Source organism: Pelodiscus sinensis, chromosome 18 (genome assembly GCF_049634645.1).
Source record: "Pelodiscus sinensis isolate JC-2024 chromosome 18, ASM4963464v1, whole genome shotgun sequence".
NCBI lineage: Eukaryota > Metazoa > Chordata > Testudines > Trionychidae > Pelodiscus > Pelodiscus sinensis.
The window spans coordinates 9,838,254-9,861,984 of NC_134728.1; the positions used below are offsets into that span (position 1 = coordinate 9,838,254).

The following is a 23,731-nucleotide window of genomic DNA, read 5'->3' on the forward strand; positions in this document are numbered from 1 at the left end:
ACGTCCCATGCAGGGAAGTCTTGCACCGAGCATGTTTTCTTTCTTCCTATAATTCTGGGACACTTGCCTCATCACAGAATGGTGGGTTACTTACCACTTTATATAAAGGTATATTTAGAAATGGGCTATACAGGGTTAATAAATGCACAATCTAATGGTTTAATAAATCATAGCCATGACTTAAAATTATCTATGAACACTTTCTACAGATAGGCCTACAGCCATTTAAAACAGAAACACAGAACCATAGGGTTAGAAGGACCCACAAGGGTCATCAAATCTAACCCCAGGCCCTTGGTAAGATGCAGGATTTGTTGTGTCATACACTGCTCCTGCCTATAATGGACTTATTATATCTACTAATAATTTATTAAGCTTTAATTTGGCTATGGTTGTGTTTGGTTATGCCTATGTGTCTCGCCTTCCAGAAAAGAGACTCCCATAAATGAGAATAAAAGAAGTTCTCATTGATTCCAGGTGTTGGAAATTAATATTGCTTCCTCTGCCCCAAACACCTTTCCAAGCTTTCCTTGAGATTTCTGGTCTAAATATACTTATAAGGTACATTTTTTATGTATTATGGGTCACATAAGTCATTATTATGGGAGACAGTGTCATTTTTTTTAGCTCAGAGTGTCTACTACTAGACATCATAATGGCTCCATCAAAGGTGTTAGCTTGTGAATTATATCAACTGAGCTGTTATAATGACCCAGCAGCACTGAAAAAATATCGAAAACACTGACACAACATAGGCTCTAGCTCAAATATTCCTTTTTTTCAAAATAATCCTCTTCATATTTTATGGGTATAGCAGACAAAATAATTGCTCTTGTGCACAGAGGAAAATCTCTCTTCCCATCCAACTTAAGAGGCAATCTATTTTCTTTGTCCCTCTACTTCTATCCAGAAGCATTGTCACCTTAGTTAACTAGACACCTGATAAAGCTAACAAAAGCCACGTCTATACTTACCCACGGATTGATGCTCCGGAGATCAATGTTCTGGTGTTTGATTTTGCGGGTCTAGTAAGGACCCACTAAATCAAACACTGAGGGTGCCCCATTGGTGCCGGTACTTCTACTTGCAAGGAATAAGGGAAGTCAATGGAAACATTTCTCTCCTCAACCTCCTGCTGTGGAGATGGCGCCAAAGTTCGAATCAATATACGTCAACTCTAGCTAGGCAATTAACATAGCTGGAGTTGAGTAACTTGATTCAAACTTATTCCTGAGTGTAGACTTGGCCAAACTGTGCATCTCTGACACAGAAGTTAGGAATATTTTATAGCATTCCTAGCAATGACTGTTATGAGAGCAAAGGGTGGGTCTAATGCTGATATAAAACAATTCACGAAACAACTTTTTGTAGCTGCTATAGAAAAGAGCTAATGGTCAGATGCAGAAAATACTGAAGTCGTGTGCAGCTGGCATGCAAGGAGTAATATATTTTTTTTATCAGTCTGAGTGACTTTATTTTTACTGTTTGATTATATGTTGTAATACTTTGTGACTATAACTGTGCAGTAGATTATAACACAAAGACCAGGTACTCTGTAATTACTCTGCAGGTGGAATATTTTGTGAACCAGTAGAGACTATGGAAGCATCTCCTGGTGTTCCTAATCTTTATTAATTCCCTTGTATTTACTATTAATCTATTTACCTATGTAAGATCTTGTAAAATCCACTCACTGTACTGTCTGAGAGGATTTAAAATGAGAAATGATTATAATTGTTACTGCATGTTCAACTGCAGTCATGAGCGATGAATCAACAATGTCCCATGACACCCTAATGTTGGTATTGCTCTTTCACATTTTTTTAGGCCTGGTCTATGCACAAGCTTGCTCAGCTCCCAGTTAACCACTGCTATGCTATCAAGTTACGTTGTCTAACCTACATCACTCAGAACTGTGAAAAACTGTGTTAAACTGTTAAACTGACCCAAGCCCCAGCGTAGATACTGCCAGGTCAATGGAAGAATCCATCTCTTCAAGATGGTGCCTCTCGAAGAGATGGATTTACTACAGTGATAGAAAACCTCCTACAGCTGTGTCACAATAGTTTTCTAGTGTAGCTGCACCCTAAATTGGTGTAATACTGGGTGTGTGGGCAATCCATTAGTTTAAAGCAGGCTCAGATTAGGTTTTGTCTAGAAATGCTACAATGACACAGCTGCTGTATGGTACACTATAACAGCGGGTTTCAAACTTTTTTTTCTCATGACACAGTTGAAGAAAATTGTTGGTGCTTGCGACCAAACATAATTAGACTAGAATGTGGGCTCCAGGTGGGGCTGAGGATAAGAGCTTTGGAAGTAGGAGGGGGCTCTGGTTTTGGCAAGGGGGGGGATCAAAGCTGGGGCAGGAGTGGCTTACCTGGGGCAGGTCCCGGTCTGTGCTGCAGCAGGGGTGCTAAGGCAGCTTCCTGCCTCTCCTGGCACTGCAGACCATGCTGCACCCCAGAAACAGCCAGCAGCAGGTTCCCAGCCAATGGAATTGTGGATCTAGTGCACAGAACAGGGGCAGTGCATGGAGTCCTGTGCTCTACCCCTCCCCCAACCGAGGAGCTGAGTCTGCTGCTGACCGTTTCTGAGGCAACGCACAGTCTGCAATGCCAGGACAGGCAAGTAGCACCCCCAACGGTCACCTGATCCCCCTGCAGCAACAAGACCCAGTGCCTGACATTCCACAACCCAGTACTAGGTCATGACCTCTCCTTTGAAAACCACTGCGCTACAGAGATGGAAGCGGTTCTTCCATTGCAGCAGTAAATTCAAGAGGCAGTAGATTCAGATTGACAGAAGATATTTGCAATGGGGCTTAGGTTAGTTTAACCACATCACAAACAAAATTTTTCACAGCCCCACTTCACCTGACTTTATAGAACAGACCAGCCCTTACATTGGCTAAACTTAACCCTGATGTATACTTAAAATTTAGGTCAACATAGCTAGGGCACTCCAGGGTGTGACAACTTTACAGCTGTGCGCTAGGCAGTGACCTAATCCTGGTGTAATCACAGATAGATTGATGGCTAAATGCTTTGACCTGGCTACCCCTACTTGATGTGCTGGAGTTCTTACCATGATGGAAAACCCCCTTCTGACACTGTGGTCTGGGTCTACAGTACAAGGCCATGGTGGCAACAGCTATGACACCAACAAACAAAAGGAAGTTTTTCTTCACTGAGTGCAGTCAACCTGTGGAACTCCTTGCCAGAGGATGTGGTGAAGGCTAGGACTTTAACAGGGTTAAAAAAAGAGCTAGATAGATTTGTGGAGGTTAGGTCCATCAATGGCTATTAGCCAGGATGGGTAGGCATGGTGTCCCTAGCCTCTGTTTGTCTGGAAATGGGTGACAGAGAAGGGATCACGTGAGGATTACCTGTTGTGTTCCCTCCCTCTGGGGCATATGGTATTGGCCACTGTCGGCACACAGACTTCTGGGCTAGATGGAACATTGGTTTGTCCCAGTATGGCTGTTCTTATGTTTTTATGTATGTATCTTAACAAGGGCCAACCTATAATAGAGTCTACACCTAAAGGGTATGTCTATACTGGAGCTGGAAAATATACATTCCAGCTCAAGAGGACATATCCATGTCAATCGAAGCAAGGCGCTAAAAACAGAAGTGTAGTGTTGGTGAGTGACACGAGGAGATAGTTGTTTCAAGAACGATCCAATCCAAGATGTTAGGTTAGCTCTAAGGCAACATTTCACATTTTGGCATGCTAGTTTGATGACAGCTAGTGCAGGTATGTCTCCTTGTACTGGAAATTCCACCTTCTACCTCCCATAGAGACGTATACAAAATGCACTGATTTAACTGAATTGATGCAGAATCAAATATGTGATCAATACATTCTGAACTTTCTCACATCCTTATGAATGGAAAATGCCAGTATGGGCCCTCACTTTGAGCAAACAAATGGGGGCTCCTGACTTCTACCTCGAAATTGTACAAAACATTCTGTGACAAGGTAAAACCCCTTGATGAAATCAAGCAGTTCTGATGGTTTTACTTTGACTTTGTGAGTGCAGACCCCAAAACTTAGGGAAAGACCCAAATCTTTGTGTGTGTTCTAGCCACAAAGCCCTTTTACACTGTTCTAGTGAAGAGGGGCTGTGGAGTAGGGGGATACATGTACAACACATTAAAAAAAGACTGACATATACTTACATGGTAGGAAGCCCTTTCTTCCCTGTCCATTGGACGTGTCACATACATTCTGCCAGACACAGGATCAATGCTGAAGACTTCCATAGGTGGCTGGTCAGCTCCTACTCCAGTGATGCTGTATCTGATATGGATCTCACTGTCCTTATCAGAACGAATCTGTATATATAATTAAAGATAACGATCAGTAAGCTATGGACAATGGGTTGGTGACACCGATATTCAAATATTTGAACACGTTATATAGTTAGAATGACATTAAGGCTCCATCTTGCAAGCCTTCTATAAGAAATGCTGTTAACTCTGATAGTTGATTTGCATACCAAATACTTGTTTTATTTTCACTTTTGTTTACAATGATCCTTTGGAACCTAGAAAGCAGAAACCTCTGACACTGATTCTCAGAAGTATATCCATTTGCATTCACAATTTATGCAACTGCACGCGCATCCACAGGGATTAAATTATGCATGCAAATATTTAGAGCTGGAATTTTTAATAGACTCTAAGGGTATGTCTACACTGCAAAGTTAATTCGAAATAACAGACCTTATTTCTAATTAACTTCAATAGCGTCTATGCATGCAAACCGCTATTTCGAATTTAATTCAAAATAGCGGAGCGCTTAATTTGAATTTGGTAAACCTCATTCTGCGAGGAGTAATGCCAAATTCAAAATAGCTATTTCGAATTAAGTGCTGTGTAGACACTTAATTCGAAATAGGCGGCCTCCAGCCCTTCCCAGGGAGCCCTGGTGGCCACTCGGGAAACTTACTCTCCTCTCCCTCAGCCCTGGAGCCATTAAAAGGATAGACTCTGGCCACAGTGCCTGTGCCAGCCCCAAGCCTGCCAGCCCAGAGCCAACAGTGGCCACCGGGGCCCCTGACCCAGTGGCCCCAAAACATGAGCCAGCAAGCCATTGGCAGCCAGCCCTCCACTGCTCCCCAGGATCAGTCTGCCAGCTCCCAGGAGCCTGACGGGCTGGAGAAGGCAGGAGCCTTCTTGGTTTAGGGCGGAGATCATGGACCTTATTCAGGGTTGGGGGGGGATGCCCCCAATGTCCATGATCTCCGCGCTAGACAGAGGAACACGGCCGTCTATGGCAGCCTGGCCACCAAAGGCCACATGTGAACCCAGGAGCAGGTTTGCATGAAAATCAAGTTGGTCCGGTGAGACCCCCCAACCCTGGGCCCTGAGCTTCCCCTCTCCCTTCTTCCCCTTGCTTCCCCGTTACAGCTCTCTCTCCCCCAGGTTTCCCCCTCCTCTCTCCCACCCTCTCTCTTCCCCTCTCCCACCTCCTTTTCCCAGTCTCTCCAGAAGTTCATCCCCCCATCCTAGTTTTGTTCAATAAACCCAGTTTCTATTTCTGAACATACGTGTCTTTTATTTGACATCAGGAAGGGGGGCTAGGGAGGGGTAAGTGGAAGGACTTGAGGGAGGAATGGGGCACGAGCCCCCGGTGGGGAGGACTGGGGTGGCTCTGAGGGTTCCTCGGAGTGGATGCTCTCCTGCAGAGCCTCCTGGATTCTGACAGTCCCCCAATAGACCCCCCTGGATGGCAGCCTGCATCGAGTGCAGCCAGGCTCATGGCAATGACCCCATGAGATGCACTGGAGCGCCCAGGGGCAGCTCTGGCTCCTTGTGGCCGAGTGCTGTGGTGTCCCGAGTGCAGGCACTCAGGGCACTCCAAGACAGGACTGCTTTGCTGTCCCTCATCGAGGTAGACAAGCGAGCGGGGAACCCTGAGAACTGTCTGTCCGGGGTGGGGGTCGGGTCCCTTTAAGCATGGATCTCAGTTAGCCTCAGGCAGCAGCCCCACACACTCAGTCCTAACCTGATGCCCTGCCGGCACTGGTTCCGGCCAGCCTTAACTTCGGTTCAGGGTCCAGTCAGTGTGGATATGCTATTTTGAAATAGCAAAATGCTATTTTGAAATAGTTTATGTGTGTAGATGCACTATTTGAAATTAGCTTAATTTGAATTAACTATTTCCAATTAAGTTAATTCAAAATAGTGCTATAGTGTGGACATACCCCCAAGGGAGATGGGCACCTAATTCCCCTAGGCTCTTTTTGGAAATCTTAATCCAGAATTGTAACAGGCTGACTGAGCATGCTGACCCTACGTTTTCAAAAGCAACTAGTGATTATAACAACTGTAATTTGAGGGCATCTAAGTAGAGACACCTCAAAGGAGGCCTGACTTTCACAAAGTGTCAAATGCTTGCCCTCTAAACCTCAAGCCCCTTTTAGGTGTCTAGAGATGGGTATCTGTAAATCACTAGTCACCCACTAATCACTTTTGATGATTTTCTGCAAACACCAGGATTGTATTTTGAACCATTCTTTGTATGTAAACATACACATTTCATTCCAATACAAGTTTATTGGCTTGTTAATGCAGGGTTACCAATGTCTGATGGACTGCTAGCATTATATTTGAACCTGTTCTTAGCGAAAGAGCATTATAGTATTGCTTTTGAAACCCATTCCCCCTGCCTTCTTCCCACCTTAAAAAATGTACGAATCAAATATGGCATGAACTTTGGAAACAGATAAACAGAAATAAAAAAGGCAGGCTAAAATGTTACCCTAGCAACCTTGATTGTATGGCTTTAAATTGGAAAGTACTATCTAGATCAGCCATTTAAAGAGGATCTTGTAATGTCAGGGCCATTTTTGCAGGAAAATGCAAAGTACAAGGTACATATAAACAAATTACCACCTCCACACTGTCACAAACTGTTCTACAAGTGTCAATGAGAAAAGCAGGTATTTTCTTCTTGCCAGGTTTATGAATGCAATAAATTAGTGTGAAGATCATACAGATCCATCTTATAGCTGAGCGTGCATGGCAGTGCATTTTCTGAAAAAATCTGCACACTGTGTGTAATACTATGGTGTAGGAAGGAGGCACAAATAACTGAATTGAAAGAAGTTCCATTATAGGTGAGCAAAGGTGGATTCTGCAGGAGAGATGAACTGTTGTTTATCAGCTGGAGGAAATTGGTAGGGGGTAGCTGCTATTCTGAAACACTCTATATGAGAGCAACGAGTATTTTGTTCCTCTCCTCACTTGGGAGGCTGACATGATGCTGAATGTGATATCACAGAATAATGACAGAGCATTGACAACCATCTCTGAGAATCCTCTTTGATGCCTTTGTCCAGATGATTATTGAGTTTGTACACTGTTCTCTGTGCACTGCCTCCATTTAATAGTCTGTTACCTCTAGCACTTAATAATGTCAGTTATTACCAGAAACTACTATAATTGATTCTTACTGGACCTACACTTCTGGAGCTGAAGGTCAGTGCATACAGAAAGCCTCATCTGTCACTCCTATAGAAGATTCACTGCTCGTTCTGGCTATTAGTACTAAGAAAAGCTGATTGGACTTAAACTTGTATTATAGCTTAGAACAGGTGCAGGTTGAATCTCTCTAGTCCAGCACTCTGGTCTGGCAACATCCGTGGTCTGGCATGATTTTAATTAGTCAGATGTCCACTTATTATGGGTGTGGCCAAGTTTCTCACTGTCCCATAAAGATCCATCTGCAAGTACCAAGCTGAACAACTATGTAAGTTAACCTCCGGAACTGAACTCATGTCTGTATGTATATTGATCTTTTAACCAATACTTACTCTTTTCTTTTTTAATACATTTCAGTTTAGTTAATAAGAATTTAATATGCATGTATGTGAGGAAATATCTAAGTTATACATCAACCTTGGTATGTGGCTGATCCTTTGGAATCAGAAGAATTTTTGTATATGACAAAAGAAGATTTTCAGTAATTGTGATTGTCAGAGCCGTTCCCCACTCTGGCACTCCGATGGGGGCCCGCAAGAGACCTTAAATACCTTGCCTCTATAGGCTCTGCTTACAAAAACTCCCCTGTCAGAGATTCATTGATTTTTTTGGGGGGTAGCTGCCACCACCAAGTTAAATAAAAGAAAAACCCCCATTCTTCTTGAACCCAGAAAGAAAGCACTTAGACTTCTTCCAGAGGGGTACCCCCAAACTCCTTTTCCACAAGAGAGCTTGAAAACAAAGGCTGTGTCTAAACTACATCCCTCTTTCAACAGAGGGATTAAATTAGACACTTCAAAATTGCAAATGAAGCAGGGATTTAAATATCCTGCGCTTCATGTGCATAATCACGTCATGGCACTCTTTCGAACAAGTGCCATTTCAAAAGTAAAACCACAGTCTAGATGTGGTTCTGTTGAAAACAGCAGACTTTTTTGAAAGATCCTGTACTCCTCAGTTTTCGACAGAACCGTGTCTAGACTGTGGTTTTACTTTTAAAATGGTGCTTGCTCGAAACAGTGCCATGATGCAATTATGCAAATGAAGCACAGGATATTTAAATCCCCGCTTCATTTGCAATTTCGAAGTGTCTAATTTACATCCCTCTGTCAAAAGAGGGATGTAGTCTCGACACAGACAAAGAGAAAACAAATGCAGTCTCTGGTAGCTGACCTCTTAGTCTGAGGCATGCAGACACACACACACAGAGACCTGTTTCTTTCCAGGACACAAGACTCAAATCATCACCTTAAAAAGGGAGATTTTATTACCAAAACAAAAAGATCTACTTGATAAAGCATATTTAGTTGATAGGTGTTACAGAGCAACTGAGTGAAAGAAATTAAAACACAGAGGATAACTCTTAGATAGTGAATGAAGGAGAGAAGCCACAGGTCACCCAGAGAAATTTAACCAAACAACCAAAACAAATAAAAATATCCTGATTGCAACTAAATATACTTTTTCCTCTACTCATGATCTTGGCTGATCCGTACGTACTTCAAGGCCCAATAATATTTCTTATAGCCATGGTAATTCTGATTACTGCATCTGCTCCCTCCAGCCCTTAACTTAGAATCCACAAAGGAACAGCAGACCAGGTATCTATATCCAATTCAAATTTCAGCACTATATCCCCATTGGTTCTTCTGGCCCCCTGCCAACACCCTTGCTAGCTACCTGAGTTTAACCCCTTAGTCACCAGGTGCTGGCCAGCACTCCTCCTATCTGTCACCGTGATCATATTTGATTTGGGTACCTGGGTGGAGTCCTGAGCTGGATACATCAAGGGAGATGTGTTGTTTTGACATCTGAGTAAGCCCTGAGGTAGTGTAGAAGCTGTTTATGCTGGTTTGGTAAATCTAAAAGTAGGTGACAAATCTGAGGAACTGTCCCAGACTGAAGTGTCATTAGAGGAAGTTTTGGAACAAATTCATAAACTAAACAGTAACAAGTCACCAGGACCAGGTGGCATTCACGCACTGTGCTTTGTAACCTACCCTTTAAATCATCTTCCCTACCAAATGCCTAGAGGGTAGCTAATGTGACACACAGTTTTTAAAAAGGACTCTAGAGGCGATCCTAGCAATTATAGGCTGGTAAGTCTAACTTCACTACCAGACAAATTGGTTAAATATTGGAATATTCACCGACTTTGGGGGTTTGCCCCATTCTGTTTGCAGTTCACCCTAATTGAGTGACCTCAGCTGGCTCCTACAGGGACCACAGTTTCAGGAACATTTTCAACATGACCTCAGCATGCCCATTAAATCTGTGCCCACAATGTTGTGAGCACAGTTTTTTGTCTACACAAAGGGTATTTGTAGGAGCTCACCAGTTTGATAGACATCTAATCAATCTGCATTAGCAAACTTGTGGATGCAGAATTTAAAGCATGCTCTTAGAAATGTAGCTCTCCGTATCAACTCCCTGAAGTAATGTTGGTAAATGTAACTTGCAGAACTATGGGGTTTGCGGCTACAACCCCTTTGTGTGGGAAATAACATATGGGCATATTTTAGAAAGTAAGCATTTGACCTGACTGCTAGATAGGTGCCAACCGTTCAATACACACAAAATAGCTCAAATCAGGGAGTTACACATCTAACTAAAAATTGATTGCAATGAAAATGGATGTTCATATCTAGTCTTATCAATAGAATCAGGATGAGTACCAGTCTGAGAGTCTTTTGAGGGAAATGTTTAACCTTTTACTTTGAGCAAACCTTTGGCTACCAAGGATGGAAAGAGCAAGAGGAATGGTTTAGCAAAGTTTCTGATAGACACAGTGAAACAACCCCTTCCTCCCTGGAATTAAAATGGAATCTGAATCAAGGAAGGCCAGAATCTGAGTATTCATATATATATATATATATGCGCTTCTTTCTATAAATTGATTTCATTAGCACTAATGAAGGTTAAACTTTCTGTAAGTAAATCACTGTAGCCATAGGAAATGAAATATACCACAGGATATATATGAGTTATCTAGCTGCACTAAGAACATCTATGAGATAACTGTACCGCATTAATAACTCAATTTTTTTTTTGTGAATCACAACACATTCTGATGGTCTACCACTTTCCTGAACTTACTTTTCAGTAAAAAAAAAAAAATTAAACTTGTTTTTCCAGAGAAATTATGTAAGGAGAAGAGGTGTATTTCACAAAGTCACAAAGACTGATGACAATGTGGTATGTCTTATCACTACTGAGATACTCTTTGTACAAAAACACATTAATTTTGTTTCAGAACATATAATTTTAACATTTTATGAGCTTTTTTAAAAATAATATTTAAAAAAGGAGAATGCTTCCCACCTGTAATATTCTGACCATTCCTGGTGTATAATTTAGTAAATCTTTTTTATCTATTAAGACTTTTATGTGAATAAAATATAACCTTTGTTTATTTGTCAAAATAGTTACTGAACCAGTTTACCATATTTGAAGAACAGTCGCTTTTTTGGGAAATTTCTTTGATTAGAAGACAGAAGCTTTACATCTTATTTATGTCTGGTAAATGAGAAAAACACAGCACATGCTCATAACAACACTGTGAGTGAAGATTATATACATGCATCTCATTCACTTATCTTACATTAATTAATATTTTTTAATTTACAGAACAGATGGTGAAAGGTTAATTTTCCTTAAATTCATTAATATATTTTAAAACGTTATTACTGTAGCATCCTAAGGCCTCCATGATCCTCACTGTATCAGTATGTATGAAGACATGGTTAAAGTGATATGTGCATTAACTTAACTTATGATGTTGGTGGTGATTGTTGTAATGGATTCATTCTTCAAAAAGGTTTTCATGTTCCAGAAACACATGGGAAGGAATTTAGCCTTTGGGATTGTTAACCATATCAAGAAATGCACTATCAAATGGGAGACCTCAAGTTCAGAATCAGGACAGAGGTTGCAATTCTGTATAACTAAGTTCTGACATGACTCTCCTGATGTTATACTGAGTGCCTTAGAAACACTAAGGGAGGTTTCCTCACACCATTCTAGTGAGATAGAGAAACATTATCTACATTTTACAGATGGAGAATTGAGGCACAGAGAGACTGAATGACATGATCCAGACCATAAAGGAAACCTGTGGCAGAGTTAAGAACTGAGTCCTAATCAGAACTCCCTATCAACTTAATGAGGTGTGGCATTCAGTACTTGAGCCAAACAAAATTAAGTCCAATACTTTAAATCAATTCCCAATTCACAGCTGGAAAGAGTTTTGTCTGATTTGGATCTCGTGTTACACTATAGTAAATATATAATAACTGGAGATCAGTGAAATGACACAGATCTAAAATCAGTGTAAGTAAAAATAGAAACAGGCCTTTCTCTTTTAAGGATTCTCTGATAGAATGGCCAAAATACATGGAAACGTAGGTTAGAAACCTTGATATAAAACTCATATAGTTCTGTCATCAGATTTTCTCTTATCGTTTCTAGCATTGCTGAATTTTAATGGACTTTCCCCTTCACATGCTTAGTATTCTTTTCTGATACAGAACTTCATGTCACATTTTTAGACAAAATCTTAAGGGACATACACATCCACCAAGATTTAACATCCAGCTGTATTGCTCCAAGTTTTCTTGCCAGCCCAATTTAAGGGTTTGTTCAAGGTAACAGATTTTATACCTCTGTTTTGTTTCTACTGATCATATCCTTCTTGTAGTCTTAGGCCTCATCTCTACTTACCGGGAGATCGATGCTGTGGAGATCGATCTCCCGGGGGTCAAATTGACCATTGATCTTACTCTCATTGACTCTGGTACTCCACCGGTCACATGGAGTATGGGATGTCAATGGTAGAGTTTCTCCCATCATCCCATCACAGGGGGGACACAATGGAAATTTGAACTAAGAAAGGTAGACTCCAGCTATGCTATTCTTGTAGATGGATTTGGGTACCATAGTTCAAGCTTGGCCCCAGTGTAGACCTTGCCTTAGTATTCCTGATTCTTGCGCTGGGTCTTGCAGTTACTTACCTTCTCGCCCTACAGGACAAAGGATAACTATCCTCTGGAGTTGACAGCAATGCTGCTCTATGACTGGAAATAAGAACAAATGGGCTGTTGAGAATTGTCTAGTTGGCATGTCAGAGGACGCTAGATAGCTGGTGAATTACAATTTATGTGTAACCCAATATACCATGTAATAACACACAACAACCGTATTTCACTCAGCAATGCTGCTGTGAAATATGCTGTATCATGAAATAATAGGAAGTTAAATTGAACTTATTTTGTCATGGTGTAGTATTTGCTAATTGATACAAAACAAGTTATTTTACAGGTCACAGGGAAGATGTACCCAGTTGGGGATGTATCTAGGCCAGTGTTTCTCAAAGTTGTCCACAAAATCACTTTGAGAAAACTATTAACTGGATGCACCAGTCTGTTTATTTACCAGTGCTGTGGTCACGGAACCTCGCAGCTTTTATTAGCTCGGTTTCACCATTTGCAAACAAGGGGAGCTGTGGGAAGTGGTGTGGGCCGGGCTGCCACTTTCCGTGCCACTTTCCTTGGCTGCAAATGGTGAAACGGAGCCAATAGCAGCCGCGAGGCTCTGTGGCTGTGGTGCCAGTATATAAACCAGTGCAGCCAGTGAATAGGTTTCTCAAAGTGTCTTTGCAGACCACGTTGAGAAACACTCACCTAGGCACAGCAAAATGAGGAATTTATCCTCCATTTTACTTTTTACCAACAAACTGAAAAATAAGATAATAGCCTGATCTGCTCTGACGTGATTCTGAATATGTCTCCAAAACTGCCCATCCCACAAAGCCTCATATGAAATTTTGAACAGTAACATTAGAATTTGCATGACTTCTGTATACTTGAACCTGATTTTTTTGTTTTACACAAAACATCATAATTACTAATGGCCATGTAGAACAGTGTCAATGCTAAGCAAAAAATATTTTTATTATTATGTTTTTAACTATTTTGCCCATTACAAGGACCAAATGTATAGTAATTGTAGGGTATATTCTATCAAAACATTATATGGAAGCCAAGAAATGCAAACACATTCAAATCCTTTAAGTCAGCACACTTAAGAGTCAATTCAAGCAGTCTAAGTTTGGCTCATTAATTTTAGTGGAAATATTTTAATTCAACTACATCTTATTGCTCAGTGAGATTCCTACGTAGAGTTTTTTTTAAAAACTGAATTTGCAGTAAGTTTAAGAATCGTTCATGTACATGTTTTCAATTCTAATTTCACAATCTCTTTATAAATTAGTAAAAAGGCAGATTTCTAAGACTGCATCTCCAATCATATTACCGCCCATTGACTTTGAAACATATTTGTTTTCAGTAAGCATGATCAAAAGTCCAACTGATAGCTAATAATTAAGTAAGAGAAGTATGGAGACCCATGGAGTTCAGGGAATACTCATTAACTTCTCTTCTCTGTTAGTATACCTTCTGGTGACCTCAAGCTGGTTGGTTGGTTGGTTGGTTGGTTGGTTGGTTGGTTGGTTGGAAGAAAGAAAGAAAGAAAGAAAGAAAGAAAGAAAGAAAGAAAGAAAGAAAGAAAGAAAGAAAGAAAGAAAGAAAGAAAGAAAGAAAGAAAGAAAACTACAATTGTCTTCTGATTAATTTGTCTTTGCTGGAACTTGAAAAAAGGATCCTGAGACCTGAAAGAAAAAGTGCTTCCACACTTGAGCTAAAGGTAAATTCCCATTTACTAGGTAAGCTGAGTTAGTGCACAGGCCTCCAGCCACTAGAATACAAATCTATTGTCATAGGTAGTATCTACAAATAAGCCGACCGGGAGAGGACCTTTTCCCCCTTTAAGAGGGCTGACAAACAGAGAAAGGTTGGAAATACCAAATGGGGTTGAGTTATTGATTTCTTCCGTCTCTCTCTGCACTAATACCACCATTCCTAAGGAAGAGCTTAAAAGACTTTAAAAATACACACAAACCTAACTGGGGAGATCTTGCCCATTAGCCTGGTGTTCCCTTAGTCCTAGTGGCCTGATGGCAGGTTGAATCCTCTGGAAAATCTTTTCAGTACGATTTGTAATTGATTTAACTTAATGCCAACAGTGAACAAAAATAGTATCCCATAGTCCTTTAGAGTTCAAGAACGTCTTTATTCTGTATTAAAGCCTCTGCTTTTACATCTGAATCATAGGATCTGTGTGGGTGAAACGAGATGCTGCAAAACATTAAAATGCAAGGGAATAAACCTCATGGTTGCTACCATATTTTTATGCAGCTTTCTAGCAACAATGGGTACTCTCTGAAAGCCCCAGTAACATCACCACAAAGCTGCTTTGCCTCCAAGCTGATGCTTACCAGGAGAAGTCTGTTTCCTGCTCATTGACCCTCTGAGTCGGGCAGCAAAAGAAATCTCGTAAATTATGGCATTGCATTGGAGCCTCCAAAGTTCTGGTTCTTTTACTTCTGCCAGTCTCTCCCCAACAAACCAGTTTCTATTCATAAACAAGAGCCTGTATGGACGTGATTCCACTGATCCCCCTCCATTCCCCCAGTTAAGTTTTTAATTCAGAATTTTCCCTCCAGGTTTTTCTGGTGTGTTTATTTAGGTTTTGTCTTTCTTCCCTGTGTACAATGGAGGGGAAGATGTAACAACAAGCAAAAGTGAAAAGCAGAATCCAAACCACACTTGATAACGAGACCTTTATGTGTTTCAGAAAATCTCCTTTGCCAATACAATCATATGAGCTATTACAAGTCCCCAAGACTTTGCAGAGTGTCAATATTAATTGCACTGGCCATCAGCTGTATTTTAGATTTGCTGTAATATCACTTGCACCTACAGAGCACTTGCATCATTGCATGAGTTGATTGCCTGGATGCTGCAGGACTAAGTGACCGTTGGACTCTTATCTACCGGTGCCAGAGTTTTGATGCCACAGTCATCAGGTCTCTTCTTCTTTACTGGTGAAGATTCAATCTACTTTAATTTGTTGCCTGGTCTTCATGATTAGCTAATTAAGCAACCTTCATTACTTGTTATTATGAAGGTCAAAAAGCTAATGCATCTGTAACAAGAAGTGGCCAAAGCTAATGGGTCTTCCACATGTAATGCTAATAAGCAATATGTACGGTTCTCCAGTTCTTTTGCAATGGTTTTAGCTTTCATATTGGAAAATGGCATCACATTCTGGAAATAGTGAAAAATATAGTGTGTGTGTGTGTGTGTGAGAGAGAGAGAGAGAGAGAGAGAGAGACAGTGCACAAGTGGATAGAAACGGAATATTATTTAAAGATCTAGAATATATAGCACTATGTTACCCATTTTTTAAAACACAGCAAGAAATCAGATGCCTCCACCTGCAGAACCCACATTGTCTAAGCTCTCATCATGAAAGGTGGTAGGGCACAAAGTGGTTTGGATGTAATTAAGAGCACGTCCAATGGAGCAACAGCCACTTCCAAGAGCAGAGAATTTGGCCGAGATGATTTCTTAAACTACTGGGGATATTTCATTTGGTCTGATCTCAAATCATGCAAGATACCAGGGCTCCTTAATAAATGATTGGGGGGGGGGGGGGGGAGGCTGATTCTGACAGACAGGGATCCATCCATTTATGAAGACCTGTCTTGCATGGTGGAAGTTTGAACCAAATCAAATTGCTCTGGTAGCTAAGGAAAGAGTTATAATAATTTGTCATGATTGGAAAGTCACTATTCTACATGCTACAGGAGGACATTTTCCGTTATCTACTTATAAAGGGATACATCCTGACATACTTATTCATAATTTAGTCCTACAACCCTTCCTCAAGCAGCTAGCCAGTGACACCTATGTACAAGTGAAGACTAAACAAAAACCAAGTAAGAATACTGGGATGTAGCTCAAAAATCTTTTCTAAATGAGTCCTTGCTGTGGGTCCATCCAGGAGCCTTCCATTAGCTTTCATCACCAGAGCCGGATTAAGACATGCTGAGGCCCTAAGCTATGTCACGTTTAAGAATCCCCATAGTATTACCAAAAATGTGCACTATTCTAACAGAAAGGACAATGAAAATAGAGATAATAAAGATTTATATTTGCATATATACCAGTATATAGGTGAGGATGCAATTAAAAAATAGTAATTTTTTTTGTATTTAGAGGCCCCTCATAAACTGAGGCCCTAAACTGTAACTTACTTAGCTTGTGCATAAATCCACAAAGTCAATGTAGGAAAGAGAGAGACCAGCCCTCTCCTGGGAGTGGTAGTATACAAAGAATAAAATCACTTGTTCCATGAGATTAGAAGAGCTAGCAAATTTCGTGCTTAGCTGGGTTAACTATATCACGGTAACTAACAAGTCCAGTTCTCAGCTAGTATAAATCAGGCTAGCCCCATTGGCTTTAATTCACCCCAACTGAGGATCTGGTCCAAGCTGTTTAAAAAAACATTAAATTGCACATCACACCAGAGAGAAAAGAATAGTCACTGTACAGCCAACACAGAGCCATTTCGACACAAGTTCCATTCCTATCGGTATCATAGTGTGGAGGCAGCAAAAAGGTAAACATTAAGAAACTGACACTTCTGTATCTTCATGAAGGGAAGTTTTTTCCACTCTCATGGGATATAATTTGTCTTGGTGTGACCTTTACTTCCATAATAAGCTATATCTTTCCCCCTGTTGTCTAGCTCTCCTGACCTTACACAGCAATGTATTTCAATTCACATTCGGTACCATACCTACAGACACTACTGATCATACATGGCAGGATTAGAATCACTATCCTCAACCTTAAATGAAACTTCTAGGCTTGTTTACAAGCAGCTAACAATGTATAACATTGGACACAAAAATAAAATTCTCCATTTCTAAGTTTGGGGCTATAAAATCTGTTGAGGTTAATTTTTAGGATATTACTTTGTGGATGCTTGAAGGGCAGAGATTAAGAATCTTATTAGTGTATCAAATATGCTGATCCCTGGGTGTATTTTTGTACTTAACATTTAGTCTCTCTAATGACCCTAGTTATGTCACAAGACACTTGCCTTCTATCGCATATATCACATTCTATAGAATATATAGAAAAATAATCTCATTCATCGGCAAAGGGATGAGTTAACCTGAAATGGTTGAAAATGTAGCTCTTTGAAAAATTGTGTACTTATTTCAAGTCAATTTCAAAATAGCTTCTTTCAAAATGTGGTGCTACACAGCACTTATTTCAAAATAAATCGCTAATCCAAAATGTCCCTTCTGCCTCGTGGAATGAGGTTTACAGGGACGTCAGAATAGTGAGCTCGTTATATTTCAAAATAACGGGCGCACTCAAAAGATGAAGAATAGTTATTTTGGTATACCGCCGGTATCCCGAAGTAGTGCTGCAGTATAGATGTAGCCTAAGTGGTCCGTGCGCCAGATGTGGACATTTCCCACAGTTCCCCTTGGCCAAGAATGGAAATCTGTGGCTAACAGGAACTGCAAGTGACAGTACCACAGATGTGCAGGTAAAAAAGCACCACCAGCCTGCCAGAGACTAACCTGAGTGAACCATGTCCAGGCTGCAGGCCACTCATTTCCCACCCCAGCGTGAGGGCCCAAATTCTATCTTTGGATGAGCACGTGTGCTTCTTTTTACCAAGGACAAAGGCATCTGTACACGAACACCCAAGTGCAGCATTTCTTCCTTAAAATGTACTGCCAAAGAACGTTGGGACTCCAACAACAAAGCATAAAAAGTACTCATGAACAAAAGTCAAGGATATGGCAACACACATCCGTACATGTCATTTGTACCATACATGCACACTGTATGTGTGGTGCATAAACACTCAAATACCCTGCACACACTGTGCAAAAACATACACACACATTGTCTTCATCTCACACATACCATACTTGTGAACATTATATGCACAGTATACACTAATAGACACATATGCACCACACACACACACATATGAGCATGCATATGTATGCACACCATATACACTGTGATACACATATAAGCTCCCCATATCCATTGAAAATAAAACTGATCTCAGATACGCCATAAAGCAGGGGTGGGGAACCTTTTCTGGATGGGGCGGGTAGGCTAGTAGATTTTGTGTGCTCCTGCCCCATGGTAGGATGGTGGGGGTTGAGCACCAGAGTGGGCTCCCCAATGCTGGGATGGGAGCCCTGAGCCTCAGGGGCTGCATTTGGCCCCCGGGCATGAGGTTCTCCACCCCTGCCATAAAGCGTATCACAAAACCTATTTTTAATATGATTTCTTATATTGTAGTAAATTGCCTTTCAGCTCTCTCGGAGAGGCAAACCGCTTCGGGGAATATCACTCTCCACAAATCTCCAAACACTGGGCCAGACTCTCTTGCACCAGAGCTTTAGCCATGGAATGAGGTGGGGGAGCATCAAAGAGCTGGTTATAGCTGTTTCTGAATCACAGAAGTGCAGGACAGGAAGGAACCTTGAGAGGTCATCTCGTCCAGTCCCCTACACTCAAGGGGGGATTACATAACAACTAGACCATTCTTGACAGGTGTTTGTCTAACTTGTTCTTAAAATCCTCCACTGAGAGAGATACCACAACCTCCCTAAGCAATTTGTTCCAGTGCTTAACTACCCTGACAGTTTTTCCTAATATCCAACCTAAACCTCCCTTGCTGCAATTTAAGCCCATTGCTTCTTGTCCTCTCCTCAGAGGTTAATGAGAACAATTTTTCATCCTCCTCCTTGTAAAAACCTTTTATGTACTTGAAAACTGTTATGTCCCTCCTCACTCTTTTCTTGTCCTAACTAAACTAACCCAGTTTTTTCAATCTTTCCTCATAGGTCATGTTTTCTAGAACTTTAATCTTTTTTTCCCCTGCTCTGGACTTCTCTGATTTGCCCACATCTTTCCTGTAAGGCAGTTTCCAGAATTGGACACAATACTATAATGGACTGAGGAGTAGAATGGAAGAATTACTTCTCATGCTTTGCTTACAGCACTCCTGTTATTACATTACTGAATGATCTTTGGTCCGTCCCCCGTCCCCCCGCAATAGTATTACACTGTTGACTTATATTTAGCTTGTGATCTACTATAACCCCCAAATCCCTTTCTGAAGTACTCCTTGCCATTTTGCAAGTGTGCAGTTGACTGTTCCTACCTAAGTGGAGTACTTTGCATTTGTTCTTATTGAATTTCATTCTATTCATTTCAGATCATTTCTCCAATTTTCATATGAATTTTAATTATTCTCCAAAGCACATGAAACGCCTCCCAGTTTGGCACATGAAACGCCATCCACAAACTTTATAAGTGCTTGCATCCAGATTATAGCTCCTTTATATGTATATCTACAGATGTGGGTGAGCAAAGGGAATTTGTGTCTTCTCTCCATCCCACTCACGTTTAGGTATCGGCCTGCTCGCCTTTGAAGGCAACTGCTGCTGGATCAAGCCTAATCCCTTCCACCCACCTGTGATTAACATTTTCCTAAAATAATTTCTCTAGGCTGATCGCCACCTCTTCTCCCCCTTTCCCATACCATTCCACTTCTACAATCAAAAAACAGCAATTCTCTGTAAAACCCTCATCTCCAAAGACCCTTTGGATTCCTATTGAATTTATCACTGTTTGTCAAAGACAATTGCCCCAGCTACCTTCCACTCACAGTGACGCTTACCAGGAGTATCCATGGCTCTGAGATACCCTCACACCTCTGCCTGTAGCATGAGGCAGCCTTGACTGTGACTGCCATTGGTCAGCTATTCAACTCCACCAGCCACGGGCTACACAAGCACTCTCCTCTAGGCCTTGTAGGCTGACACCTTGGAGCGGGGTAGGCAATAATTTTTGGCCAGGCTCCAGGCTGCCCCACAAGGGGCGTAGCCTAATTTGGAAGGGGCAGAGCCAAAATGCTTCTGGGCTTCCCCACCTCCAGACTATAATTGGTCTGGGGGTGGGGGAGCCCCTTTGCCCCCCCCTTCCCAGTAGGCGCCCATGCCCCTGGCAGGGCGGGAAGAGGCTTCACACACTCACCTGTCCCCAGGCTCTGATTAGCCTGAGGGCGGGGGGAGTGTGAAGCCTCCTCCCGTCCTACCCCCACCCTGCGAGGAGCACATGGCACTTCAAAGTGCCAAGTGGTGCTCTCAGGGCAGGAGGAGACGTCACGTGCTCCCCCGCCCGCAAGCCCTGATTGGCCTGGAGGTGGTGGAGCTGTGCGAAGCTTCCCTCACCCTGCCCCCACCCTGCATGAGTGTATGGCACTTTGAAGTGCCGTGTGATCCTCGCAGCAGGGTGGGATGAGAGAGCAGAGGAAACTTTGCACCCAGGCCAATCAGGGCTCCTCCTGCCCCCAGGCCACTCAGGGCTTGTGGGTGGGGGAGCTCATGACGTCTTCACCTGCCCTGCAAGCAGCATGCAGCGCTCCCCTGCCCCCAGACCCTAATTGCCTTGGGGCAGGGGAATGGCAGGGCCTCTGGGGGCTGGATCAACCCACTTGGCGGGCCAGATGTGGCCCGCGGAGGCCCTTTTGCCTGCCCTATAGCTTAGCAATTAGCACACCACACTCCCCAAGCTCTCTGAGAACCTCCCTGGGATGTTTAGTCCTTGGGACACTCACAGTATTTATAGATACACTGCTTCCAAAGGAACAAAACAGACCAGCTTACCCATTCCAGCTTGGATCACTGCTCTCCATAATGCCATTGCACTTAGATATATTTATAGTGAAATCGTGCATAGATTTATTTGACAACACAGAGAGATTCAAATGGTAGCAAGTAGAAGCACAGGCAACAAATGGCCAAATAAAATCATAACACCCATTATAGAGCCTCAAGAACAAAATACTCTCATATTTGGTAGAGTAGTGCTCACCCGAAATCCTGGCAAAGCTTTGCAGCCAGGTTGGCTGTGTTCCTCCTTTCATAAAACAAAGACACTGTCAGTCGCCTTCTTGGTGGAGGCTCCTGTGTGTTTCCTTGCATCCCTGATCTCTGTTTCATCTGTAGATGTCCTTCCTGGAACATTTCACAAACTTCCATTCTGCTCCTTGTTCAGTCAGTGGATAGGCAAGTATTATGAGGCACAGAATGGGTTGGTTGTTCTCAGGGATGGTTCTAGGAGCCTCTGTTTGCCAGAAGCTGGAAATGGCAACGGTGGATAGATCACTCAATGATTACCTGTTGTGTTCATTCCTTCTGGGGCACCTGGCATTGCTACTGTCAGGAGATGGGATACTGGACTAGATGGACCGTTGGTCTGACCCAGTATGGCCATGCTTCTATTCTAATATATAAATGACCTGACAAGAGATAGACATCTTATTTCCTGCCTAACAGGAACATTTCCACTTCCTGGTGACCTCTCTTAACTCCATATTTTTTAGCACAGATACATAACTCCTTAAATGCTACCCAAACATACATTTGACAATGATTATGACAATCTGTGGATTATTGTCTCTTGAGACCTCCTACACCACTCTTTGGTGACCTATTTTGCATTTAGGTAAACCAGGGATCCCCGGCCGTGTCCAGACTCAGGGGTTTTTTCGGGAAAAGTAGCCTTTTCCCGAAAAAACTTCCCCTGCATCCAGACTCAAGCCACGTCCTTTCAAAATTATTTCGAAAGAACGCGGCTTGTCTTTCGATGGCGGTAAACCTCAATTTACGAGGAAGAACGCCTTCTTTCGAAAGTCCCTCTTTCGAAAGAAGGCATTCTTCAATGTAAAGAGGCCGTCTTCGGAAGAGAGCATCCAGACTCGCTGGGTGCTCTCTTTCAAAAAAGCGGATTTCTCTTTCGAAAGATCCGCCTGCAGTCTAGACGCGATCTTTCGAAAGAGGCTCTTTCGAAAGATGCTTTCGAAAGAGCCTCTTTCGAAAGAAGCCTGCAGTCTAGACATAGCCCCCCTGTGTACCTGTGTACCCTCAACCAGCTACAATTCTTACATTTATGATCTACTTTACAAAGATATCTTTACCAGACCAATCCCCCTTTTGCAGATGTCCTCAGACTCCATCAGCCTCTGCTCCTGTCTGAAGAACTGCTTCATTAATTAGCAGTAGGAGATTGCCTATAAGCAAATTTCAAACTTAGTTGAACTTCACTGATTTGAAATGTATTCATAGGATTGAATCTCTGGCAAGTTTTTCTGCTTCATTAACTAAGTTTCTATTTTTTATTCCCCCAGAGCTGAAGGTCCAGTTTGCTCTAACCTGAATTATCAGTGTGTTAGATTAGTTCATTTCAAGCATTGCATTTTACTGATATGGTTCCTATCTATCTGCCTTTAGTATGAGACATAGGATTGCTATACCATACAGCACTCTCCTTTTAAAAAGCATGATGAGGCTACAGCTTTTGAAGTGTCTATAAACCCTCCATATTGCTTCCTTTTATGAGAGAATCTCAACATTTCCTTTCAAACTTAAAGAGCCAGATTTTTAAAACATAAGAAACCAAAGACATTATGCAAAGGAGCCTGTGTGCCCATTTAGTGTATGCACTTCCCACTGTTGTAGGAGCAAATCAGGCCTCTGAACAAACAGATGGTCAATTAGACTCCCAAAGAAGCATTTGTTCATACAAATACCCAAACTGCACATGCAATTACAATAAATGCCCTTGCAAATCAGGCATGTGTTTGTATACACAGCTGTGTTTCACTAGTTGGCAAAATGATATATATTACCTATAGCATGGCATTTTGAAGCATGAGGCTTGTTTATACCATAGGATAAAGTGTTTTACAGGGGTGTGATTTCAAATATGCCCTAACATACGGTGTAGTAATTGCTCTGTGTAGATTGCTAGTGTACTTTAATGGAGTGCTGTTTGAAACAGTACTGTGTTAAAATGCACTAGGGAAACTTTAGTTCACACCAGAAGAGTCTACATCAGGGGTGTCCAAACTTTTTTCAAAGAGGGCCAGATTTGAAGAAGTGAACATGCGTGAGGGCCGTCCCCGCACTCTCAGCCCCAAGGCGGAGGGCCCGCGGGGTCGGAGGCGGGCGGAGAGGGCAGGGCGAACCCGCAGCCGAGCGGGGGAGCGGGGCTGTGGACGTGCCCTACAGGGCAGGCTCTAGGACCGCGGAGGCCATGGGCGGTGGCGCAGTCAGAAGCGGCGCGCTGGGTGCGCCAGTTCAAAAGAGCGCCAGGGAGCCAGGACAGGGGGAGGAAGCGGGGGCCGTATTAAACCGGAACACGGGCCGCAATTGGCCCGCGGGCCGGACTTTGGACATGCCTGGTCTACATGGACAAATTAATGTACAACGGGACAGTATGATTTAG

The 23,731-nt window shown here is 42.2% G+C and overlaps 1 protein-coding gene and 1 long non-coding RNA gene across 2 annotated transcripts in view; one reads left to right on the forward strand and one right to left on the reverse strand.

The window, feature by feature from the left end:
• CDH4 (cadherin 4) overlaps positions 1 to 23,731 on the reverse strand; it is an 809,637-nt gene that overhangs the window by 172,784 nt on the left and 613,122 nt on the right. The window contains exon 5 of the mRNA XM_075901106.1: positions 4,185 to 4,340. Within this exon, the coding sequence (XP_075757221.1) occupies positions 4,185 to 4,340 (156 nt within the window). The remainder of the gene's footprint in view (positions 1 to 4,184; positions 4,341 to 23,731) is intronic.
• LOC142818838 (uncharacterized) overlaps positions 13,985 to 23,731 on the forward strand; it is a 38,216-nt gene continuing 28,469 nt past the window's right edge. The window contains exon 1 of the long non-coding RNA XR_012896494.1: positions 13,985 to 14,192. This is a non-coding gene — a long non-coding RNA (uncharacterized LOC142818838). The remainder of the gene's footprint in view (positions 14,193 to 23,731) is intronic.